Below are 22,141 nucleotides of genomic sequence, written 5' to 3'. Positions count from 1 at the left end.
CCTGCCAATTTTTTTTCAGACCCTCGAAAAAGTGAATTGACGAAAAGTGTAGGTGTGTTATTGTTGCATATTTGCTTGAACTCTTCTTGTCAAATTGCTGTGATTTTTTGCAGATCGTCGTTTCCTTGTACCGTCATAAGCTAAGCTTAGTTTTACAAAATTTCAAAAAGTTATTTTCTTTTTGGGCATAAAGGCATGTCGGATTTTGGGCAAAAAAATCTGCATAGGTAAATTTGACATTTGCTAATTTGTGGGGCTCCTTTTGGATTTGCCCAATAACCTCTTTTAATAGCGTTTATTCACATACTAATGAAGCATCTTTTACCTTTGTTGCTGGCTCTCTGGTGTTCGAGTTGCTAAAGCCCCCCCCCCTCTCCTCCCTTTCCTCAGTCAAAGTCGGGCCGCGGCTGTATCATTAAAAAAAAGGTCCAACTATGATACTAACAAGGAGTAAAAAAGTATGGTATCTTAAGCTGTTAATGTCACATTAGATCAGGGGTCCTTAACCTATGGGTAGCAGGCAGGATCAAAGCTGAGTTAAAGATGAATCTTAACTCAGCTTTTGGGCAGGACCGCAACTATAAACAAAACTTGACTTGCCCGGAGCAAGTATCAGTTTTGGCACCACCTTAGTTGCGGCCCTAGTAGCAGGGGTTACTGAGCTGGGTTGTGAAAATCCCCGTACAATCCGGTTATAAATTCATAAGCTGTGCCACGGATTTCAAGGGTGTCTCAACGATTTCGGTTGCCTGAACTGGACATTGACCTGGTTTCAAAAGTTTCGAAAACAAGACATTTCGTTGTTGAGGAATTTTCTATGAGTATTTTTAAATTCGAAATAGACCCATTAGTCGTGAAGTTGATCCGTGTTGGGGATTCTTTTAAAGAGTCTAAATACCCATGCCTTATATAGGCCGGGTGTATACTATAGGGGGTTTTATAAAACTTGAGAAATGCAACCATGTAACGTATCGGTTACATTCGAGCGAATGCAACCAATCTGCTTATTGGTTGTTTTCTTTCAAGTTTAAAAAATGCAACCGATAATCTTACTGGTTGAATTTTTCAAACTTTATAAAAGTACTTTTATAAAACTTGAAAAATTCACCAAAATAAGGTTATCGGTTACGTTCGAGTGAATGCAACCGATACCCTTATTGGTTGCATTTTTCAAGTCTTGTAAAACCTTTATAGTGTGCGATGCCTTACATCTGCGAGGCGCATAGGCCGGGATTACACTATAAAAGTTTTGTAAAAGTGTTGTATAAAGCTTGAAAAATACAACGAATAAGCTGATCGGTTACATTCGAGCCAATGTAACCGATCAGTTTATTGGTTGTATTTTCAAATTTTATGAAAGCACTTTTACAAAACTTTTACAGTGTAATCCCGGCCCTAGCGCCTCCTTCATGAGGGCCGTTATCGTCTACAAAAATCTCATCTTCAATCGAATCCAAGCCGAAAGTATCGCCTTGGGAATAGCTTTCCTCAAAGTGTTTATGGAACTTGTCAGTTTTTTCTAACTCGTGGTGGCCGGTGAATTATAAAAATTTAAAAAAGAAAAAAATCCATTTCGTCCCTGGCGCCTGTTATCTGACGTTGTCCCGTCTACCGAAAATAGGATTGCTTGTTATTTTGTGGGGTTGCAAGTTTTTAAAGCGACAGACATGTATGTGCTAGTGTTTGTTACACTGCAGCAGAGAAACATTAGGTGGAGCCACGTGCTCCGTTTCTTTTAAAGTCTTTTATTCTTTTTCCAAACTAAACAGGAAGCAGTTCTTGTGCTTATCATGTCTGTATCTTAATACTTGTTACACTTGATTTTCCACGAATCTGTAGCACCCCACACATTTCTACTTTTTATTTTATCCGGATCGTGTATTTTTTTTTTCACTCATTACTCTGGGATTTATCTGTCCGCTCTTGAATTTATTTTTATTGAGGATATCTATCGTTCATCATCGTGAGGGGATGGAGCACATGCACAGGAGAAACTTTCCAATGGATTTTTTTTAATTGTTATTCTCAAGTTGCTGATGTTTTGGGTCTTTCTGCGCGTTTTCATACACAACTTTCAGCTCTGTGTTTCAGTTACTAAATCAAGAAGGGATGTACTAGTATTTATAGCTTTGCCCTCTGCATCCATGTTTTTTTCTTCTTATTACTGAAATCCTGATGTGTCCCAGTTTTTTTTTTTTTTTCTTTTATTGTCTAGACTAGACATCTTGGATGTCTTCGAGTGTAGCAGCGCACTCGTCATCTCTTTTTCTGTCTTAATTGTGTTTTTTTTTTGTTAACGTGTTGCGTCGCTCGCAAATTAAGTCATCAAGTGTCATTATGTCGGAAGCTCGTGATGCACGTAATTGTTTTCGTAGTGCTCGGCAGATGGCAGCATGTTTACGAGTTGTGAGTTCTTTCAACGGTATAATGGTTCTGCAATGAAATGAATATTTAGCGTTTGTTTGCCTAATCGCGAAAATGTTTTTAAAACGAAAGTTTTGGAAGATGCCAGATAATGTTGTTTGGGTTGTCCTTATATATGGGACCCCACCAAGACATGACCTTCTTGGAGATAAAAGGTTCTCTAGGACTTGCTGCCAGAGACCTCATTTGCCAGAGGTTCTCAAGCTTTTTCTACCCGCTGCCCTCCCCCCCTTCCCCATAATCAACGATTATACGTGGCTCCCCAGAACACTTAAAAAAAAAATATTTTCGAAAAACCTCTGTCAGGGACACCGCAATGTTGGTGGTGCGCAGTTTGAGAACCCCCGTCTTATGCACTTGAGATCCTCGTGATAATAAGACTCGATACTGTGATTTTGAGGAAGAATTTACATTGTCCACCTTGTACGAGAAGTCCTGGGCGCATTTTAAAAATTAATAACAGATCAACTAGTTGCCATAGAATGGTGCGGTTTGCACTAAAAAGACTTATCATGACCTAGTTCTTTGCGTTTTTCTTTTGATAAAAAAAATTTAGAATTCCACTAACAAGTGGTGCTTTAAAACGAAGAATTCAACATAACACATAAAATGCAACACAAACAGTGCATAATTAATGTTTAGGACACAATTTGCGTTACATAAAACTATTTCTCTCTCAAGATGAGCACTTTTTCATTCGTTTAGATCAGTGATTCCCAACGTGGGCGTTAACGCCCCCTTGAGGGCGATGGAAAGTTCCAGGGGGGGGGGCCGGTAGAAGCTACGGGTATAACATAATCCTATGGGTTAGATTGCGTTGGGGGGGGGGGGCGATAAGAGAAAAAAATTTCTGAAGAAGGGGACGATGGGACAGAAGAGGTTAGGAAACTATGGTTTAGATCATAGTCTCCCAAACTTTTCATTCCATCGTCCCCCCTTCTTCAGAAATATTTTTCTCTCATCGCCCCCCAACTCAAGTGAACCCATAGGAACCTATGTTAAATCCGTAGCTTCTATCGCCCCCTGAACCATTCCATCGCCCACTTTGGGAAACACTGGTTTAGATGATACCCGAGCTAAAAAGGGTGCTCATATTGCAATCATAGGCTTAAAAGTCTGGGGGGGGGGGAAGGCACACGATGTTAGATCAGTCTACTCCACCTTTGACGCGGGGGGGGGGGGGGTAGAAATGCCTCCTCATGCCCCCCTGTATTTCCGCCCATGATTTCGATGTGATACTTTTATGCAACACAAATCGCCACAAACATTAATTGTTTACTGTTTGTGTTGCATTTTATGTTTTAACTGTTTGTTATAAAAAAAAATAGACCATGATAATTAATTTTAGTGCAAACTGCACTTTTTTTAATACCAAATGGTTGATGTATTATTATCATTTAAAAAATGTGTCGAGGATTTCTTGTCCATTCTGTATATTAGTAAGAATAGGTACCCATCAAGTTGTCGGGGGGTGGGCAAGATGCTTCCACACCACACATTTTTTTTGTTTATGCATTATGTGAATGTAATACACTGAAGCTCTATCTCGGTGTTTTCTCACCAAGTACTCGGTCCGTGAGTACTTGATAAACTTGGTAAGGGGTTCGTGGAATCATTTTCATTTACTATTGCATGAATAACAAATTTCGTGCTGTGAAATTACAACTAATTACTTTAATTCTTTTATGATGTGACGCTCAAAATATTGACGAAATTTTTATTTACTTTTCTAATTGCAGTTATGGTGTAGAGAAATAGGATTCATTTTAGAGATAATGAGAAGATAGTCAGATACATTGAGAACATTTTAGATAATGAGTTTTATCGACAACTCGGTTATAACGACATAATTTTATGATCTCTTAAATGTCGTTATACTCAAGTTTGACTCTACATATAGTATTGTTTGGATGCTTTTGAGCTAAAAAGAACACTTCTTCAGCGGACTATTTGGATGTTCTGTATGAGCTTCAAATTGACCCAGACGATTGCTAGCCAAGTGGAAAGAGGATACAACGATAAAAAGCCGATAGTGTTAGGAAAAGTTATTGAATGATGAGAGTGGTGAGTTCCTTCATGGTGTAAAATTCACTCCACTCACAGACAAGATTCTTGCTTCTTTTTTTTCCCCCTTTTGATTAAAAACTTATTCGGCACGGGCTCGTGTATATCTCCTACAAGAGACCATACGGTGTCCTTTAAAGAAAACTAGTTTTTTTACAATATAAATTTTTTATTCCACGACAGCAGTCTGATTGGTGTTTTTTTCCCTTCTCTCAACACAATAAACTTTATGCACTGAAATTCCTTCTAGTCTCAAGGTGACCGCTGCCCTTGACACTTCAAGCTTTTTTTTCACTGCATATCTTATCCTTCTTTTTTCACTGAACTAAAATAGTTTGAGGATAAGAGGGAAAAAGGGGGGGGGGAAACTATTTTTTTTAAACATTGATTTATACTTGCACTTAAATAGTGCCGGTTTTTTCAACGTAATCCTCAAAATATCTCTTAATTGGTTTCCCCCTTGTTATTTTGAGGGAAAAAAGAAATCTTTTTGCTGTTCTTTACTTGTTATTTATTGTCTTTCCACCTTTCTAATTGTACGTATTAACCCAAATCTTCATAACACGTTCAGATGGGGGAGAAACGTTAAATTGTCATCTATTTGTGGTATTTGAACGAATCAATGCCGTTAAGTGGAAATATAATTTTTAACATTAAAATCAGTCATAAAAAAATGCTTTAATAAATTAATTTCAAATTACAAAACCTTCATACTCATAATGAAGCTCTAAATCAAGGGCTCTTAACCTTTTATGTTCCACGGATCGTCTGCGCCAATAAGACTAGGGATGTCCTAAACAGAATCACATTTCTGCACATAATTATTTAAAAACAGTAATTTTTTTTAAATTATTAAAAACAATTACTGAAACCCCCTCAAGAACCCCTGATTAAGAACCACTGCTCTAAACTTTTAATTTTACGTATTTATTGTTTTATTTTGGTTTATGTATCCAGGGCATGAAGCGAGGAGGCAGTCTCACTTGAAAATGAGGTTTTGTATTTTTAAAAAAATCTCAACTGTGAAAACAGTTTTTTTTTCCGGTTCAGTCAGTCCCGCTTTTTTTGCAGAATCGTGACATATTTTACTTAGTTGATGTTCAACTGTTTAGATGGTACTGTGTTCTCTCAGTGGAATTGTTATTGTAATTCTTTTCTTCTTAAAAGGATAAAGTTCTTCAATATGAAAATTGATGGAATTCTCAATCAAAATTGACGAAATATATTTATTGCATGCCATTGTGTTCGCACTATCATCCTTTTTCTTTTAATCTCATATTTTCTTGAAAATGTCGAAACTGAATCATACGGGAATCAAATAAAAGTTTACGGTTATTGGAAAATTTCAAGCATTCGGGAATGAATCTATTGATTTACCTTAATTCCCTCCGCAAATGCAAATTTCTGTGCTTTGAAGGAAAAAATATCATAGTTTTAGTGGCGTATAATCCCCTCATATCATGTGAGAATGTCATTCATAAAAATTAAATCTTAAATATTTTTACTATACAGTACATTTAAATAAAGAAATATTAAATTATTTTTTCAGGAGAATAATTGATGACGTGGGTGTAGGCCAGCCAGAAATTTTTCAGGACAGACGAAAAATACTTTAAAGCAGCGGTTCTCGACCTTAATTGACTCGCGGAGCCCTATCCAGTATATAATTTCTATCGCCGAGCCCTGTTTGACATCGAGGAGCCCTTTTTCGTACATAATTTTTATGGCAGAGAGAGAACCTGTAGGCCTCTTTTATTTATTTATCTATCAAATTTACTGATGAGACACAATTACAGCCCTTTTTCCTTTATGTCTATATAGCCATTACTTGGAGTTGTATGGTTCTAGCACCAATTGATAGAGTATATTTTCCTTTATAAGACTAGGCGAAAATCAGAAAAAAAATGGAGCTTGTACCCATGGCCCCCACATCCTGAAGCAGGGGCCCCTAGGCTGGGGTCTTTTGCGCCCCCCTCCCCCCGACAAGACTTTCACGGCCCCTTTATGATGAATTTATAGCATGAAAAAAAAAGCAGAAAAATTTGTGAAAATTGTCCCGGGGCTGGAGCCTTGTCAACCCACCCCTTCGTGTGGGGGGGGGGGCATGCTTGTACCCACACGTCTTCAATTATGGCTATTTCGCTGGTCCGATGCTATGAATTAAGATAGCTACGCAAATGGTTTAGTGATATGACATATGGTCGGCTTGAAAGCTAAAAAATAACTGTATATTAATTGCATTTTGTCTATAGTTTCATACTACGTTCCATGATCCCATCTTCTACACCCTGTTTCTATCAGGACCGTCTTAAGAGCATCATGGGCCCAAGGGCAAAGTGGTTTTTCTGAGGCTTTACCTGGTAAATTCTAGAAAATTTCAACCGGATCTCATTTTGGTGAGGCCCTCTTCTCTTGAGGCCCCGCGCCGTGCCAGGGTGGCCCATGCGTTAAGATGGCACTGGTTTGTACTGTTTGTGGGCATTTCAAACATGTCAAATTGATTAAAATGCTTTTTAAAAATACGATAGTTAAAAATGGCTTTGATGTTTTCTTTTTTTTTCTGTATCGATACGATGCTGCTACTTCTATTTTATTTGAAATCACGTAAAAGGTTTTCATGCCTGGTATATTAGAGGTCGTTCAAGTATTACGTGTCAGCAAATTTTTATCCATTTTTGACACCCCCCCCCCTCCCTGTCAGCAAAACTCTGGCCCCCTCCCCCCCCTTGTCAGCAAAATTTCGTCAGCACCCCCCCCCGCACCTGCTAACGCATATTGGTGGGATCAGAAACGTACGCGGAAGGGGGGCATAGGGGGCTCATGTGCTCCCCCCCCCCAGACGAAAAAAAAATATTTAAAAAAAAATTAAAATTTCGAAAGAAAATACCTTTATATGTTGTTATTAGATCAATTTCTTAATTTCAATGCTATTTTAAGGGTAAGAACTCAGAATTCATTGCGATTCACCCTTTAAGCCATTTTTGTTAAACCCTTGACCCGCAGACCAAATGTGGCCCTGAAGGTTATCTGATGTGGCTTCAACAAACCTAAAATTTTGCAAAAATGAACTAAGCGGCACATTTACAAATTGCTTAAATGACCCGTGGCACATTTACAAATTGCTTAAATGACCCGTGGCACATTTTCAAATCACTGAAGTAGGCCTCAAAGATCACTTTCACATTCAAAGATCACTTAAGTAACCTGCGACACAGTTCCAGGACACTTAAACGATCCATGGTACATTTATGATCCCTTGGGTGACGTGTGTGGCACAGCTTTAAAGCACTTAAGCGGCTCCCAGTGCGGTTCTACATCGCTCAAGTTACCTGCGGAACATTTCGAGATTACTTAAGTGATCCGTAGCACAGTTGCAGAGCACTTAAGCGGCCCGGCAACATTTCCTGAGCACTTGAAGGATCCATGAAACATTTAGAGATCACTAAAGTGGCTATGTTAGGGGACTTATCAATAGGGAGAATGTTAGTTCAGGTGTCCAATAACTATCGAAAGGTTTTTCCGTTTTTGGCGCTCCGAATAAGATGCCATTAAGAATATTTCATATCTTCATAAAGGGTGGTTGATGGCGTAAGCATCATCCAAACCCCCCCCCCCCATCGATGCTGACGTAATACTTGAATGACCCTGTAAGCTTATGCCTAGTACATTAAGCTTATCTCTAAAGATGGGACGAATATTCGGCCCGGCCGAACACCTGTACACAATAAACTAATTTTAAAAAATTATATTAATTGGAAATTTTTGCATTAATTAACAATTTACTGATTATATTTTATTGTGTGGTGCATACCTATCCCCTTCTGTGCAAGAGGTTATGTCAGGGTGAATTTCTAGGATAAGTAGAACATGAAACTGAAAATAGAATTCTACCGCAATAAATGTGAAAGTGAGCATGAATTACTCAAGTTCACTAAGTGAAGGATGTACCTAGATAAGAAATGTATTGAGCTACTGAAAAGGACAAAGATCATCTAGAGTGGAAAAATAAGTCGTAAATTTTATGATGCATTAATACTTGAGAGTAAGTAATTGTTGAAATTTTCTTAATTAGATGTAAAATTGTAACAGTTGTTGAAGTGATACCTCGGCTTACGAATTTTCCGGCTAATGAAAATTTTTTTCGTGATTCTTCTGCTTCAACTAACGAATACAAATTCATCTAACGAACATTATGATTGCACGCAATAACATAAAGTAGCCGCGTCGTGAGATGAATTTTTGCACCAATCATCATCAGAATTACTGGGTCCCGATTAACTCATATCCACTTCAAAAAAGTTTTTCCGATGTACCTAGACTTCTCTTTCTGCAGTTCTTTGAAGCATTTCATATTAAATGAAAGACTCAGCAAAAATGGAAAATGAGTTGAAAAAAGGTAGCCTGTTTTCAGAGCAAGACTCAGCATCAAGCTTAACAGTCTGTGGAGATTATCTTCTTCATCTGCATGTATCAACACAGAAATGAGCTGACCAAATCAAAAATGAAGGGGGACACTTATGAACTCGATTGGGTTGCGTCAACGTGAGCTTTAGTAGACTAAAGCTGGTGTTGGTTGTGCCCATACAGGAAAATAAAAGATCTTTTGCATCTTTTCTCTTCCTATGCACAGTCTGTCCAGTGGGAAAGGTGACTGATAAGAAATAAAATAAAAGACCGTTTATTTTCTACTTCCCTAGTTTTTATTCAAAATAGACTCCTTGTGAGTTAATACAACACTGGAAGCGGTTGTAAAATTTTCTGAAACATTCGTGAAACTCATTCTTTGGAATTACCTCGAGAATCGCGGTCGTAGCCATCTGGATGTCTAAAATCGTGTCGAAACGCTTTCATTGCAAATTTTAGTTTTGGAAATAGCCAGAAGTCGCATGGAGGTAAATCAGGTGAGTACGGTGGGGGATCCAGCACCACAATCCTTTTTTTGGCCAAGAAAGCGAGCACAATCTTGCATTTTTGGAGCGGTGCATTGTCGTGCAACAACGACCATGTCTCTTGTTTCCGATATTCGGGTCAAACTCGAACAATTCTGGCCCATAAACGATTTAATAAAACACCCACGTAACAGTCACCATTCACAGTTTGCCCTTCTGGTAAGAATTCCTTATGGATAATTCCTTTAGAATCAAAGAAAACATTGAGCAGCGTCTTGGTTCAGCTCTTGTGCAAGCACACTTTTTTCAGTTTTGGAGATCTTGGACTCTTCCATTCCGAGCTTTGGCGCTTTGTGAAAGCGCCATGTCTCATCACCTGTTGCAATGGTTGACATGACGTCTGGATCCGTATTAGCAGCTCTTTGCAAATCTCTGCTGTGCTTCACTCTGTAATCTTTTTGATCGTCTGTCATTGTGTGTGGTACAAAGCGAGAACAGACCTTCCGTTTGTCCAAATTTTCTGTTAAAATCAGATGAACAGTGGATTTAGAGATTCCTGAGAGTTTTTCAGTTAGCCTGGTAGTCGAACAATTCGAACTGTCAATGATGGTCCTCTGGCCTTGGATCATCTTCATTACTCTCTCTCCCATCGCGAAATCTTGCATACCACTTGAAAACGTTCTTTCAACTCATTGCTTCATTACCATAAACAGTCTGAATCATTTTAAAAGTTTCCGTGGCGCTTCTGCCTAATTTTAAACAAAACTTAATGTTGGCGCGTTGCTCCATTGTTTCTTTTCCGACCGAGACCCAGAAGGTGCTGTCAATTGTCACGTGATTATAAATGAACTGGCGCTGTGAAACTTTTACGAAAGATAGTCTAAATGTATAAGTTGTTAACCCAATTATTCGCCCACAGATGGCGCTGCTAGTTACACAAATAAAAAATCACTCCCCTTTTCCAGTGGACAGACTGTATATTTTCATTTATACAATTTTGAAGCTATTCATTTTAGCCTTTAATCAATTTTGTCTTTTTTTATAGCATTTCTTGGTGCTTTAAAAAACGTATTAAATTTAGAGCAGAAGCTTGAACGAATCACATGATCTTCCTTAGAAGCCTATGGGAAATCATATTTCGGCCAACAAACGTGATTCCGGAATGAACCATCTTCGTTAGCCGAGGTATCACTGTAATATTAAAATACAATATATCATCGTTAAAATTGATTGTCGGTATCATGGTAATAAAAATCTTTCAGTTACCATTTTTTTAATATTCATTTAAATAATGAATTGCATAATTAAAATTCAATATCAATTAAAATTACCAATAATTTTGTTTTCAAATAAAAACGGCAATTTTATTTATAATTGTGATGAATTTGATATCACTTAGAAGAAAATTGATATTCGGCTAAATCACTATTCGTTCCATCCCTACTTATATACTCATACCACGTCTAGACTCCGTTCAGAGAAATCGAAATTTCGAAATAAAAACGGTTGGTTGACAAAAAAAGACAATAAGCGAAGTAATACATGGAGATTTACATCGGAAACACTTAGCGTGTATTTCGTTAATATTTATTTTTGGGTTTGCTTTGTAGACATCAGAATTTTTTTCGTTTATACGAATTGTTTCGTGTGATATAGTACCAATTAATACTCATCGACATGTGCTGCACCCTTTAAATTTATTAATTCAAAGCAAATCCTCCTACGGAAAATTTTTTTAAAATGAAAATAATTCATCACGACGCAGTTCATTTGTTAGAAAAGGAGTGGACAAATAATGACATGCCTCTTCTACACACATATATATATATGGGTCTCTTTCTTCCCTTCTTTCATTTTCTTCGCCTACGATCTGAAGTAGACTTATCACCTCTTTTGTTCCTTGTATAAGAAGAACGCATTCACCGCAAACTCTCCTACGCAACAAGATCGCATCATCTGCTGAATATTCTTATTGCGATTTCACTTTTTTATTTTCGTTATTATTGCGGACATTACGAGCCGTAGATAACATAACGCGGTTGACAACACCCTAGTGGAGTCGCATTGCCTTGCTGTTCGTTTGGAGTAAGTGGACTTTGACATTCACTTTTTTTTAATACACTCTGCATTCCTTTGCTGAATTTATGGTATGTTTTCTCCGAAATGTTTTTCTTGGATCGGTATGTCGCTTTTGGTGGGTTTCGTGTTTTTTTATAATGCTTGAAAGCATGCTTTTAGTTGACACGCTATATTTTTTCTGTCTTTTTGGTTTCGATTCATTTATAGGCGGAATCCGTTTGCTTGCAGAACGAGTCAGCGTAAATTAACTCGAAATTTCATTTATCTCTGTGTATTACCCTACGATTGAATAGCAGTCTCACCAATTGCTGGAAGCTATGCTAATTTTCCCAGTTGAGGGACGACCAATTGAAAATATCAAGGACTTCCTCACCCAAAATTTTCACGTAATCGCAAAATCGACCACTTGGATGGAAAATAACATTCAACATTGTTGTGAAGAGAGAAGTTAAATTCCCCCTTCCCGTTTTTAGTAATTATGATATTTTTTAGTTATGTGCGAGTAAACATGTAAATACAGACGACGCCTATTATAACGAGTGAGAGTTCTTCTCTTCGATCCATTATGACGACCGGTACGAGACAAGTCTCAAATAAATCTCTATTCATTCTGTTATTTTTATCCAGTATAACGACCTACGAAAACCATTCAATCCAATATATCGTCCGAACTCGGCTTTGCACACCTCTTTTTCGCCAACAGATATACAAAATCTATTTTCGCTTGCCAAAGTTGTGTTTGACTTCGACACTTGATGTTGGAGAATTCAGTACACGGGCATGTACTTAATTATTATTTTCCGTGGAACAAAGAGAGTCGTCGTAAGGAACGTGGGGCTGCAAAAAAAAAAAGATTATGTTAATGTCATTCAATGTGCAGTAGTGTCTCGACCATTCAAAATTACGGACAAATGATATGTTTTAAAACTGCTTCAACTTTCAAGCTAATATTAGAATTAACAAGCTTAAAACGTGCGAAAAAGGTTTTAAAACAAAAGTTTCAATTACTGTATTTCAAATTGGGAATTTGCATCAAGATTAGAGTTTTTCATGATACGAATAACTTTCGAGAACGAATGAAGCTCGTAACTCAAGGTATCTTTTTACATCACATAATCTGTCAAAATCGACTGTGCAGATTGCTATATACAATAATTACCACGGTCCGGATGTTGTTGCCGCCTTGAAAAATGACACTAAAAAATTCCCTAAAAATTAAAAAAAAAAGTCATCAAAATAATAAAACGAAGTTGTTTTTTTCTTCCTTTCGTTTAGATTTCATCAAAAATAACAATTTTCTAATAAACGAATGTTATAATATTCATGAATCGGTTAGGAACACTGACGTTATGGCACTCATAAGGGTGGGGTTGACAGAGCTCTGGCTTGGGGGCGTGAGACGATTCTTATAGTTTTTTCACAAGAAATTCACTATTGAGAGGACCCTGTTGCTAGATGTGTGTAGGGGGCATAGGGTATTTCGCAGTAAAAAACAAAAAAATGAGCACCCATCCGAGAAAATCTGTATGCCTGTGGGTTAGGAAAAAGCATATTTTATTTTCCAAGAAATTCAACCATATTCTTTCATAAGTACTCATATAATTTTTTCAATCTTACATTGTCAAAAAAATTAAAAAGTGAAAAAAATATCAAAAATGCCAACGAATTCCCTAACAGTGAAGAAAGCAGAAAAATGCAAATGTACAAGCCGTGTTAATTACTTGTCTCTGTAGCAATATAGAATAAATTCACGAAAATGTTACCTTAAAATGATGGTAAAGATTTCGTTATTCTGAGACTTATTACTAAGGGGTCATTCAAGTATTACGTCAGCATCGAGGGGGAGGGGTTTCGGATTTGCTGACTTTTGATGACAAGGGGGGAGGGGGTTTTGCAGGTTGGTTACGTCATCAACCACCTCTTTTTGAAGATATGAAATATTCTAAGCTGCTGACGGGGGGAAGGAGGGTCAAAAATTTCTGAAAATCTGCTTACGTAATACTTGAATGGCCCCTAAGGTTAATAAATTCGTGGATTTGTGATTTCCAGTATGTACTCTTATTTGTTTTTACACAAAAGGCAGCCAATTTCGGGGCCCTGAAAATTTGTGAAAAACAGGCCCTGACTGTTGGTAATATATGCATTAAAATTCAGTGTCTCACGTCGACCACCACTATGCCGAAGGTGTGGTCTCTTAAACATGACCCAACATCCTGGAGCAGGGCTTCCAGGGTGGCATCTTTATCGGGCCCCCAAGCCAGACTTTTTTGCGTGAAAAAACAAAAAATGATGGCAATTGTTCCGGGCTACAGCCCCGTCAGCCCACCCTTGAGGGGGTCATGCACAGTGCTTAAGGACGATGCTCTTAAGACGGCCATGGTAGAAACACAACACTCCATAAATGCCAACTTCTGTGCCTAACGTGTTTATGGTGTCAAGAGTTAGGGGTCATTAAAGTATTACGTCAGCATCGAGGAGGGGGGGGGGGTTCGGATTTGCTGACTTTTGATGACAAGGGAGGGAGGGGGGTTTGAAGGTTGCTTACGTCATCAACCACCCCTTTTTGAAGATATGAAATATTCTAAGCTGTTGACGAAATTTTGCTGACGGGGGGGGGGGGTCAAAAATGGCTGAAAATCTGCTTACGTAAAGCAGAATGTGCCAAAATCTGCGACGTACGTCGCAGAACAATTTAATTTGGAAGAATTTTAAGAAAAAGTGCAAAAATCACTATTACATGAATGGGGATTTTTACCGCAGAACATTTCGAGTTAGCCGAGGTCTCGTCACAGAACAGTGCTAAACATTCTGCTTTGGGGCGTAATACTTGAATGACCCCTAAATGGTTATCCTCATACTACTAATACTACTACCGTACATGCATCTCGTACACGTACTCACACTTTCCTCTACGGAATTTCAAATGAATTGGTGCATGCGGGATGTGCGTGTACGTGTTGTGAACCTAACATGAAGTTTGTTTCTGTTTAATGCTTGTTATGTGTAGTGCTGCCATCTGCTATCAATTTTTATAACTATGAGTGAAATGTAGTGATCGAATAATTATACGCTGTAATCCTGTTGAGATTATGCTGAGACTGCATATTTCGATGCGGTGAAAAAAACAAAAAAAAACATATTTTTAAGGAGACTCGTGTTCGCAATCTTTGATTACGGTAAAATATTTCAGAAATTTGTATCCGTGTAACCAATGTGTGTATATTTCAATTCTGATCATGAGTGAAATACAGTAGTTTTGATTTTACCTCTAGAATTTCCGATGCTTTTATAAGAATTTAAGGATTTTCTGCTTCTTTCTGAGAAGAAACAAAATTGTATGTGGAGCTCTTATGTGAGACGCTATTTTGCTCACGAATGTTACCTATTTATCTAGGTATTATTATTGTTTTCGTAAGAACACCAAAAAGAAACAATTGTTTACTATACCACGAAAACATTGTTTTACCATATTCACGTTTCTTATAGTGTCACGTTAAAAGCACTTTTACACGATCACGAATTTTCTAGTTCGTGAATCATGGCACATGCACGTCGTAAACATTTCTCTGAAGGCACTTCTAATGCATTGGTGTATGTTGAAGAGTGTTGTACAGCTATTCCCCTCTGACGCAGGAGTGGTCAAACTCTCAACGCTACGATATTCCGAAAAACTTTTTGAAGATAGTTTTTAATTATAGTTGTATCAGTCTTAAAAATAGCCTATTGGTTACAAATAAGAGCATCCTGTGGTGTCGGTTTGATGTAAGTAGTAAAAATATTCCAACCCATAGAGGTCATTCAAGTATTACGTCAGCATCAATTGGGGTGGGGGTTTGGATGATGATTGATGTTGATGACATCATCAACCGCCCTTTATAAAAATATGAAATATTCTTGATGGCATCTTACTCGGTGCGCCAAAAACGGGAAAGACGTTGATAGTTTGTGGGCACCTGAACTAACATTCTCCTTCTTGATAAGTTCCCTACAGGGCCACTTTAGTGATCTCGCGGATCCAAGTGATCTGGAAATGTGTCCGGGCTGCTTGAGTGCTCTGGAACAGTGCCGCGCGTCACTCACGTGATCCGTAGTTATGCCGCTAATCACTTAAATAATCTGGGAATGTGCCGCGGGTAACTTGAGTGATGTAGAACTGCTCTGGGGGCCGCTCAAGTGATCTAAAACTGTGCCACATGTCACACAAGAGATCTGTAAATGTGCCACGCACGGGTTAAATGTCCTGGAACTGTGACGCGGGTCACTTAAGTGATCGGTGAATGTGCCACGGACTTACTTCAGTGATCTGAAAATGTGCCACGGATCGCTTAAATGCTTTGAAATTGTTCCACGGGTCACTTAAGCGATCTGTAAATGTGCCGCTTAGTTCATTTTTATAAAATTATGTTTTAGATGGTGGGCCACATTTGGTCCGCGGGCCATGGGCTTAGCGTATATGGCTTAGAGGATGGGTCGCAATGAATTCATTAAAAATTAATTTTGAGGTCTTAGCCTTCAAATAGCAAAATAGCATTGAAATTAAATAGAAATGGATTATAATAAAACTATCCCAGGTCAATAAGATACTCGCTTAAAATACCAAAGGATGTTTAGACGTGTCGTGAGGTCGATACCCAGTTCATTCTTGTCAGAAACTTTCCTGACACCGGGGTACAACAGAAACGGTGACATGACCACAGAGAAAACGATTGCTACCGCAATGAGTCCCACACCGAGGGGTTAGCGCACCAACATATCTGTGAGTATAATAAAACTGCCGTTTGGAATCGGCAGTATTTTTAAGTCCCGGTCTAGTTTACCCTCGTGTGCAGAAAATGATAGTAGTGCGACAAAAATGATCAAATGATTGCACTTTTTTGTTGTGCATCTGTCTATTATGCTATCTGTGGAGTGACTTTTAAGAAAGAGGATACAGCGAGCAAGAATTTCTCACCTTGAAGTTGGAAAACCAGTGAATTGTGGCATAATCAGTGAGTGATTCGGCCTTTTTTTTTACGATCATGAATCCAAAATTTTTTTCCCGTAGTACTTCTTGTTTTTGTAGCAAGACTCTAGTAATTTCCTCCGATTAAAGTGGAAAGAATTCGCTGATTTTTTTTCTTCACACCTGAAACCATTTTCTCTCTTTATGTATTGACTCAGCTTTGCTGAATGAAGACGGGGAAGGGGGAGTGTGGTGTTTTTATCAGTTAGTCATGGGTACACTTTGAACCGATTTCCCTTGAAGTGATTTTAAAGGAGACGTTTTCGTTTTTTCCACCGACTTCCGGCACTCGTATATCAAAGCTATTAGTGCTTGTCTGCTATGAATTTATCTAACCTTCACGGGAGATTTCATTTATGTAATTGTTGAGAAAAGTACATATTCTTTTTATTGAACATTATATACAAACTCGTTCACGTGGGGGGGGGGGGGGAAAGCTCGCATTGCCCACATGCGTTACGAGACATTCCGATGATCTTTCTTAAGTGAATATGCAAGCACTCTCTCTCTATTCCTGGTATATTGCGAGCATTTATTTTATTATTCTCTTAAAAGGCGTGAACGAAGCCTATTTATAGTGATTACATTTTAACCGACGACCTTCAGTCCACACCAGCGCGTTTCAACTGGTTCGCTCTTTTAGGTTCAGGTTTCATCTCTTTTTTCCCCCTCTGTATGAAATTCAAAGATATGAGTTTGCATATTTTTCAAGATAATACTTTCTCTGTCAAATAATCTCACTCATTTCATTTTTGTTTTCTTTTTTGGCAATTCCACGTATTAAACGTATGTATCGTTGCTGCCCACTGCTTTTCTTTTTCCTCTGTTTGGGCAGTATTCGCCTACTTGTGTACGTATATGGGAGTCGTCCTCAAACCAAACCCACGGCGGACTGGGGTTTGACCTCGACCGAACGCCGACCTCATTTGGCACCCACATTCGTTGTTGTTGCTGTTGTAAAGCCTATTACGAAGAAACTGGAGTCTTTGTACGAGGTACGGCGAGAAGAGTAAACGAAATCCGCGTTGTCATTCACGGGAGGACGTGCTAAACAACTTCCCGGTCCATTTGAATCGTTTCTTCATAGACGGTTGACATATCGATTTAGTTGGCGGAAGTGTGGACTTCCGGAAATTCGTATAATGACCACCTTAGCGAGTGCAGTGGCCCAGTCTTTTAGAGACTTCAGGAATTCGTCACCAGAACCTGGATGTAAGTGTTTGTTTCCACCTTATCTTTCAATCTTACTCCTGAAAATTTTGCATGCATGGATGATAGTCATTTGGACGTTTCTTCTTGACCTTTAAACGAAATTTTCTCATAACGAAGCTTGTTAATCATTATAAATGCCACCACTTATCTTTATTAACGAGTAGTCTCTGGGTTGCTTGTTGATGCTGCTCTTTTTTGGGATGCGTTTCTAAGCGATTACGAGTTACAAAACTCATTCATGCAATTGGAACCGATATTCTGTTAAACCATTATATGTATTTAACCCAAAACTACGAAACAGATTTCTTCTTGGGTTCGTCGCCAAAACGTCTCCGACTTCACGTGGGATGTAATCATAGATGTAGGTCACTGATGTGATGGATGGACATTTGTAGATTGTGTTGTGCGGAAAGATGCTAAACGAAAGAGAGCGTGCGTGCTTAATGTCTCTCTCATCAAGGGAAAGGGTAACTTCCCGAATCATGTGGCACAAATCGTCACTCATGCATACTGAGCTATAATTAAAGAGTTCTAATTTGCCGCCTTCATAACGGTAAATAAATGAGTGAGTAAACACATGGGTAGGATTCAATTTATCAAGCAGCTTTTATAACTTGGGATTCGTTTGTCCCCTGATTTCTGCGAAATAACTTTTCATTCCCAACATGATATATAGAGAGACAGAGCAAGACCGAACTGTGTAAAACTATATCCCGTGAAACTCGATGTACAAAAAAAAGAAAGAAAAAAAAAAAAAAATGTGAGGTTCGTCACACTCTCTCTTTCTTGCTCATTTTACCACGTGCCATGCTGGGCCTAAATCCCGGGCTCTTGTGCCTATTGGATGGTGGGACGTTACAACTTGGAAGCGGGCTTACCCTGGATATCAGCCAGGCCAAAGTAAAAGAGTCTGGAGGAAAAAAAGTGGGCAAAGGAACAGACGAGACGGTGCGACTTTTGACGCTATTCCAATCGCATCCGGGGTTGTTTTAGTTTTTATATTTATTCATTTTAAAGTAAATTTTTAGGGGAGGGAGTAAGTACGGAAAGACCACAGCTGTGAAAATTCGTTTCCGTGGTTCTGATAGTGTTTGTTTTTTTGTTTTGTTTTTTTTTGGTTCTTTTGGAGACTCTGGGTGCGATAAAATTAGATGTGCGATATAAAGGTTGAACTTTCTTCTTCGTTTCTCATTTATTTAAATGTATAAGATAAATCACTTATACGCCACTGCCCCATTTTATATATACGCGGGGTGTGTCAAGCAGCTTAAAAGATGTGATTGTTACATAGGACCTGTTCGAACAGTGCGTTCTGTTCATAACGGATTTTTTTTCCAGTTCGCGTATCTTGATCCCCCCCCCCCTCCACATTTTGCTTTGAGTACCGTAGCCTCGTTCTTCATCGAATTGATCAAAGTTCCGAAAAATTTACTTATCCACCATTTTTTCAAAACTTTGGAGCAGTACCCATTTTCAATCTTCGTAGTGGTTCAGTTAATTTGCAAATTATATTCTGGTTTGGGCAATTTTAATGGGAACCACAGGTGACTGAACAGGTTTCACGATAGATTTTTAAATGTTCTCTGAACGCCCTCCGGATTTTTTTTTTGCCTATAACTCTTTATAAAACCCAAAATTTTCAAACGAATTTTGCTCATATTCACATGCAGTTACCTTTTTTTTTTTCGTCACTGTTTTAATTGTGGTAAAAAAATTTATAAAAAAAAAAAAAAAAAAGACTTTGGATTTATATTTAGGTATTTGATACTGCATTTCTAGTCACTTTTCTTTAAGATGATAGAAATTGTGTTTCAAATTAAAGTAAAATATCAAAAATAGCATTCTCCGTTAAACGCGTTTAAAGTTTTTACTCACGGATTACTTGTATGTAAAAACGCAACACTAAAGTAGATGCAACTTCGGTTCTGAGCTTCATATAAACAAAGTAAGGCCTGTTTTGGGAAACACAAAGAATAGGGCTTTCACAAAACATGAAAAAATAAAAATTGATATTTTCTTCCAAAATGACGTTTTTAACGTAGTTGGATACTTAAAATAAATAAATAAAAACACTACGTAGTTGCAGTGTTGACCAGTGTTTTCTGAACGTATCTAGTTCAATGATATCGTGGTGGGTTGGTAAGTCGTGATGTCAGAGAGCTGGAAAGTGTTCGAGTGGGGACCAAACCATTCCAAACAAAAGCTACAACTTTACACAGGAAAGTTATACAGTATGGTTATAACTAAAAAATATTTCTTAATGAATTTAAGCTATTTTTTTAATCAGCAATAACTTTTTATTTCATGAGGCAACCATAATTTTTTATGGGCAGTATATTTATACTTTATCATAATTATTGTTTTTTTATTGCTCTTATTAGGTTGCTGTATGTTTGATATAGTTTAGATCAGTGGCTCCCAACCTTTCTTAGGCCGCGCCCCACCAAAGCATCTCTGAAATCCTGATGTCCCGTTTTATCAGCCCCCCCCCCCGCCTCCGTGGGAAACTTCATAGGTTCCATAACAAAGTTTTTTTTTGATTGAAAAACATTAGTTTTTGCTTTGGCCTCCTTAAATTTTAAAACCAGGGGTCTTTGCCCCCCCTATTCTGTATATTTTTACTTAGGCCGGGATTACATTATAAAAGTTTGATAAAATATCTTTATATACAACTTCTAAAAAACAGCCAACAAGCCTATTGGTTACGTTTATTGGTGGCATTTTTCACGTTTTATAAAATAATTTTTCCAAAACTTTCATAGTGTAATCTCAGTCTAAGTCAAAAGCAGTGGGTCTTAATCAGGGGTCCTCGGAGAGACTTTGGGGCGGGGCTCTGTACACAGAATAGTATTTTTTAAATGAGTTCGTGACGTTCATTTTTCTTCATTTTATTGGCACAGGGGGGTTCATAGACTTAATCTAACTGACACAACTTTTCCATGAAACACAAAACATTAAGAACCCTTGGTCAAACCCCTTATACTTAAAGAGAAAAATTAAAGAAGTCATCAAGAAACTGTATAAAAATTAAAAATTTGAACTGATATAAAAAATGATTCCAGGCTTTCATAGGAAAAACTCAAATTGCTCCCTAAAAAATTGAATTCCCCCTAGTGGGGGCGTGGGCCCTACATTGGTAATCACCGGTTTAGACAATATGTATTCGCCATCCATATTTTTCATTTTTACAGCCACTACGTTGGGCATTTTGTCTGTTGTGGCCTTTGTATTTGCAAAAAATATTCCTCCATAGATTCAATTTTTTCCCACTCCCTCACACACACTCACACAATAAACAAATTCTTTTAGAAAAAAAAACATTTTTTCTGTAGTACCGAAAATAGGTTTCTCTTAAGCACACTTAATAAGGTTATGCACGCCTTTCTGGAAAAAAAGAAGTTGGGAATATATTATCGCGCGATTAAAATTTTTAACTGGTTAATCAAAAAATTTTAATCGATTAATCGAATATTTTCCTATGCTCACCATTTATATCAACCTTATTGGTAACTGTATAATGTTAATTGATGGTTTGAAAAAATTTTTGTTCATTTCAACTTCAACGCACCTATTCGCTATATTTTTACGAATTTGATTTAAAAATTAAGACTACCCGCTTTAATCACTTTAATCTGCAGAACATATTTTGTCGAAACCTGGAGTTTGTTCACTTGAATCTTATGGTTTTTTTTTTACAAAATCTGTTACTTCAGGTTAGTCATTGATTTCGAAACTACTTTCGATCATACTGTTGCTTGTTTTCCTAGAAACTCTTCCCAAATGTTACTTGGGGTAGAGCTGTCGAAAAATTTGATCAAAATATTGATTTAAAATATGGTCACTTATTTCAAATACCATATACTGGAACATAATTTAAGACATCTAAAAATTTTAACAGCTATTAAGATTTGATCGATTAATAGAACCAGCCCTAATAATTTGGTGATCCAGAATTTTTATAGTTAAAAAAGGGGGAAAAATTCAAAAAAAAAAATGAATGTATAGACTGGGGAAACAGAAGTGACCACGAATCTGTTGTTACCGAGCGTTAGATCAACCATGGGCTTATTTCTCCTTCATCATTGAGATCACTCACAAAATTAAGTGATCCACTTGCACAAGTATGCATTAAACCATATATTTATATTCGCATAAAATAATATAGCGAGGGAAAACAGTAGTGGTCAGTATAAGTTCTTTCCATTGATATTCATTCGAAAAATAGCGAGAATGACTTTTCTTTCGCTTTCTACATGTAGAGCTGAAAGAAGCCCTCGGATCAAATCTAGTAGTATTTGCCATCAATAAGATAATATAAAAAATAATTCAAATACAGCGTCCCAACTTGAGGGACTTGAAAAAAACATTCAATTTAGTTACGAATAGTTCTTGAGTTATTGATAATTCAATTATCACCTAAATAACTTTTTTTTGTGCTTGATATGACTATAACTTTTTTTTATTCCTTGGA

At 37.6% G+C, this 22,141-nt stretch overlaps 1 protein-coding gene across 3 annotated transcripts in view; it reads left to right on the top strand.

Annotated features, from left to right (window-relative positions):
* Pax (paxillin) overlaps positions 1 to 22,141 on the top strand; it is a 61,298-nt gene that overhangs the window by 12,854 nt on the left and 26,303 nt on the right. Inside the window, exon 1 of one of the 3 annotated variants that reach the window (XM_089250705.1) lies at positions 11,255 to 11,462. The exons of 1 other annotated variant lie outside the window; for it this stretch is intronic. Coding sequence is in view for 1 of the 2 variants with exons in the window: in XM_089250702.1 (XP_089106828.1) it covers positions 17,601 to 17,670 (70 nt within the window). In the remaining variant the exon portion in view is untranslated. Of the gene's footprint in view, positions 1 to 11,254; positions 11,463 to 17,266; positions 17,671 to 22,141 lie in introns of those variants that run through there. One more of the 3 variants, XM_089250702.1, reaches the window with a different exon arrangement.

The sequence above is a fragment of the Pholcus phalangioides genome, unplaced genomic scaffold (genome assembly GCF_987345545.1).
Source record: "Pholcus phalangioides strain wild (caught in Gottingen) unplaced genomic scaffold, Ppha-v1.0 ptg000024l_1, whole genome shotgun sequence".
Taxonomy (NCBI): domain Eukaryota; kingdom Metazoa; phylum Arthropoda; class Arachnida; order Araneae; family Pholcidae; genus Pholcus; species Pholcus phalangioides.
The sequence above is the reverse complement of the archived record's forward strand: the minus strand, read 5'-3'. Positions and strand labels throughout refer to the sequence as shown.